This window comes from Buceros rhinoceros, unplaced genomic scaffold (genome assembly GCF_000710305.1).
Source record: "Buceros rhinoceros silvestris isolate BGI_N320 unplaced genomic scaffold, ASM71030v1 scaffold4358, whole genome shotgun sequence".
Taxonomy (NCBI): domain Eukaryota; kingdom Metazoa; phylum Chordata; class Aves; order Bucerotiformes; family Bucerotidae; genus Buceros; species Buceros rhinoceros.
The window spans coordinates 72010-76620 of NW_010426242.1; the positions used below are offsets into that span (position 1 = coordinate 72010).

At 45.7% G+C, this 4611-nt stretch overlaps 1 protein-coding gene across 1 annotated transcript in view; it reads right to left on the reverse strand.

Moving 5' to 3' along the window:
• The window catches only part of LRRC32 (leucine rich repeat containing 32), a 10845-nt gene extending 7051 nt beyond the window's left edge, over positions 1 to 3794 (reverse strand). The window contains exons 1-2 of the mRNA XM_010141427.1: positions 3494 to 3794; positions 168 to 258 (exon numbers count right to left, since the gene is read on the reverse strand). Of these exons, the coding sequence (XP_010139729.1) occupies positions 168 to 258; positions 3494 to 3516 (114 nt within the window). The 5' untranslated portion in view covers positions 3517 to 3794. The remainder of the gene's footprint in view (positions 1 to 167; positions 259 to 3493) is intronic.
• Between the last annotated feature and the right edge of the window lie 817 nt (positions 3795 to 4611).

A 4611-nucleotide genomic window follows, 5' to 3' on the forward strand; every position in this document is an offset into this window, starting at 1 on the left:
GCTGAACATCCACTAACCCAGCACAACCCTCCTCTGCCATCACAGGGATCTTGGTCCTGGGGCCAGTTCCCTTCTCAGAGACCATAGTTATTTGTGCAGTGCCTGTGACAAGGGGGTCCCAACCTTACCTAGGGTCTCAAGGGGTCTGAGTAGAGAGACAGCCTTACCATTTCACAGGACATCCCCTCAATGGGCTGATCACTGGAAGTCTTTCTGTTGACCACTGCCAGGAGGAAGATGACATACAGTTTCATGGTTCTGCAGGTAAAAGCAATTATGGTGAGATTTCCAATATGTCACGGTGGTTGATGTATGCAAAAGCTGGCACCAGATCATCACCTAACATGGAATAGCACACGTGCAGTGCAAAAAAAGAACCCTGAAGCACTTATGACTTACCTATGTACCTTTGCATCCCTTTGGAGCCTGGTCAGAAAAAGAGATTTATGTGAAGACTTGAGAGGAAGACCCAAGACATTTCATGGGATTGCCCCACGATGTTTTCAGCTGCTACCTAGATGATACCCAAGCCACCCAATGAAGTCCAAATGTTCAAACTGGCATCATGGAAAAAGACAGCCACTGAAGACCAAGTTACCTTCACTTTCCCCATAAAGGCAGCTCAGGGACTTTCAACTGGGCTGGAGTTTTGGGGTGCTGAGTCCTGAGCAAAATGAATGGGTGCCACGCAGAAACAACAAGCAGTGGGATCAGTTTCCATTTCCATCCGCATTTTCCACTCCTCTCACCCCAGTGTCAAAGAGCTCTTTTACACACTCATCCAGATTTGCTGGGTTAATATAAACAGCTTAAAGAATGGACTGAGAACTTTTTGTCCAAATGTTAGTTTTCCATTTTATACATCCCAGGTATGGGCAAGCTTTTAAATATATTTGAAAGCAGATGTCTTACAAAGAGATACAAACCGGAATGGATTTGCATGAAACAAGGGATTCGTCATAGTTTAACTGTTTGGAAAGCAGAAAAGAGTATAGAAATAAGTGCAAAAGGATCAAACAACACTGGGAGGATTATCACTGGGCAAATGAAGCTAAGGAGAAGCATTTGTCCTTCAAATGGCTTGTTTCTGACACCAATAAGGTCTCTGGCTGTGATCACCGCTGATGAGAGCTCCAGACATCACTTCTTTATGACAGTGTCTGTTGCAAACACGCCAAATCTGCCTGTATTTGTATGGCTTCTTGCAGGCAGATCTGAGCTGGTCCTGCCTGCATCCAGAGCCGGCAAGACACAGGCCAGCTTCCAGCTGGAAGCCATGCAGCAGTGCTTAGCTAGCACTGCTCAGGTCCTTCCAGGAGCAAGCCTGCATCTGGCAAGCTCCAAATGCACACCAATCATGTGCCAACACATGTGCCACTAAAAGTCCACATCAACACAGCGTTACTCAGCAGCTTCCACCCACAGATCATCAGGAGGCTGGAAACAAAATACGTGGGATCATTCCCAGCTGGTGGAGATCCGTCCACTTAGTCATGGTTTGAGGGATGCTGTTGATGGTCACACTTCCATGCAGCAATGGCAATTGCTGAACAGCAATGCCAACGGGTTCACTATGGGGACCTGCCCATCCCTTTCCTTCTCAGAGAAAAGAGCTGTGTGCTAGGAAGAGAGAAACTGGGGAGCCTTAGACCACAGCTACTCTATTTTCAGATTGCATGTTCCTCTCAGGTTAGGGAAACAACCAGTGATGGATTATGATCTGCGATTCCAAGGAGAAAGAGCTTGCAGTTTGTCTTTGGGGTCAGCAACAGCATCAGAAGTCTTTTCCCCCACTCTAAAACAAGACCAAGGATGTTCATTCTCAACCTTTTTAATTAATGTTTGCAAAATACACCAGAATCATCATATGGAAGGAGAAATTGCTGATACCAGCAATCGTTCACTGCCATTCCCCCTCTGTTCCTCTTTACCCAGGCCTAGAGAGTGGGCGCCTCCTCTGAGGAGAAGAAAATGAGTTTTATCGTTTGAGTATTGGTTTGCTGGAATTGAGAGAAAAGACAAACATACTGATGATTAGAAGGCTTTACTCAGAGCCCTCAAATGGAAATAGTTTCTGTTTAGATCCAATGAATTAAGCTGAGGAAATCTCCAGGGATATCACTCATAACAGGGCACGACTCTGATGGACAGCGTGTGTCCTGTGTGCTCTGTGATGTCTTCTCACACTGTCAGTGCAAGAAACGGTCCCTTTGCTTCTTAAATAATAAAACCGTCATGATCCTTGACATGCTTTGAAACTTCCAAAACTGTAAGTTTATAAAGCAACTGGGAAATTAATGTATCTGAACACAACAGTATGATTTAATGGTTTGCCGTACAAGTAAGAAAGGACACTGTCCCTCACAGTGTTTCTAAGGTGGTTGTCACTCTTCAAGCACTAGAACAAGATGGTCTCTTCTAACATGAGTCCGCATGGACTCTGTGCAGAGGAGGGTAAGCCACTTCTCACGGTACAACATAACCTGGAGATTCCCTGCCCATGGTGGTTTTCAGTTCAGCTGTCCAGCTGAGGAGCATTTCCTGCCTAGTTTTTCTCTGGACCACCTTCAGACCCTCCTCAGCAACACTGAGGTTGACACAGCACTTCATCCTCCTCCTCTTTGCCCTCTGAGCAGGTTTCACTCCACCTCATCCTCTCCCAGTGCAGAGGTCGCAGGATCCCTATTGCCCTGGTGTCAAAGAGCATCACCACTAAACCCCATCTGCTGGCACTGATGTCTCTAACCACAGCTTACAAAAACTGTCCAGGAGCAGCAGTAGCAGCAATTCAACCTAAAGGAGCTTTTATTGCTCTGAGGCTTTTGCAGAGTTGAAGCAACTTCGTGCTCAGTGCCACTTTGCTCCCACTGGTAGCTGTAATAAAAATCCCAGCATACCTCAGCACAGGACTAAGCTCCGAACCCCAATCAATGTCACAGCTTTCCATCACGGTACTTCAAAATCAACCATCCCCATCCCTGTCTGAAAAATACTAGTGATTTCAGTGATTAAGCCCCCCAAAGGAGCCTTATTAAGTGGGTCAAATAATTTAGCATCTAGGAAAAGCAGAGTACTCAAACGATGTCAGCATACCCACTTAACAGATGGGAGGGCAAAGGCAAAGAAGAGCAGTGATTTGCCCCAAGACACATTTGAAACCGTGGAATAATCAGTGCCTAATCCCAGTTTGCCCAGTTCCAAATCCAGAATAATACTTGCCTCCATCTCTATTATAATATTAACCCTGAAACCACTGTATAGATGTTGCTTGTAGCTAATAACATCAGCACCTTCCAAATTTCTCCCAAATATAATTTTTGCTATTGCTTAGACAATTAACAGAGACATTTTCCCTTGCCAAAGAGAGGTTAAATACAAGAGAATTTGCAAAACACAAGCCAAACTCTCCAGGGTCTGATCCTTTTTCACACAAGACCCTTTGCTGCTAAGTTAGAGCCTTCAGAGTTAAAAAGAGTGAGTATTTCACATTTACCTTGTTTCCAGAGTTTCTTGCATCCCCAGACACTGCTTATCATGTCTTTAAAAAGCATATCCACCTCTTCAAAACTGGTTCAGTCCTGGTACTGATGGAATTGTTCTTCAGCTTCATGTTCACCCATTCAGGACGCCAAGAGGCTCACTCGTAACTTCAGAAATGAGGCATTTTCAGGGAAATAACCTTATTTGGGACAGTGCCTGCTTTAAATTATGTTGCTTATCTTCCCCCGGACTCGTCTCCAGGCTCTTGCTGGGTCCTAGTCACCGCTGTGCTCCAGACAGAGTCAGCTACTGTGCAACATCCTGAAGCCCTCACTCAGGGCAGGCGATGAGAAACAAGGGTTTTTTCTGCCAGAGAAACTGTCAGGATCGGGCCATTCCAGGGAATAAGTGACTTATTGTTGCCGATGCCATTGTTGAGCTGCGTGTGTGGTGCAAGGCGGTGTGTTTACTTTAGGGTTTTGTGTCCACGAGTTACATTCCTGGAGGGTTGCAGCCTCCTACCCCCGCACCTCTCTGCATCGTTAAGTAAACAGCACTTGAGGATTAAATGTTTCAAATTCACGGCTGATAAGTATAAAGCTCAGAATGTGGAAACCTGTCCTGGAAGAAATAACACTTTCTCTTTGCAGTGGTCCCACTAATTGGAGTGTGACAGGGTGGAGGTTCAGTGACAGCCACAACGCACCTCATGGCATGAGGCTGGTATTAGGGAGATTGATAAAGTCAGGGGAGTCCTAAAATCCGGACGAGCTGCTGCATTTTCAGGAGTGCGTACATAATGCTGAATCTACTGTATGGGCTAGTAAACCCTTCCCATTGCAAAAGAGGTGCTTTTGTCGTGAAGATGATTTCAGATTGCCTCCGACTTCAGCTTTTCATTTATTATTTTGTGCTGCCCTCTAGGGCTGGAGCAGCTGGTTTCCTCCCTTCCCTCTGCTAATTAAGTCCTGCTTTTGGAAAACCCACCTTCACATAGATTTCCCTGTTGCCTTCTCCAACCTCACAAGCCTGAACCGTTGCAACACACTGTTCCCATGGTTGACATCATATGCTAAGACCTGGGCTCTTAGCATCTCATTGGCTTTGCAGTGTACCCTCAAACGAGAGGCA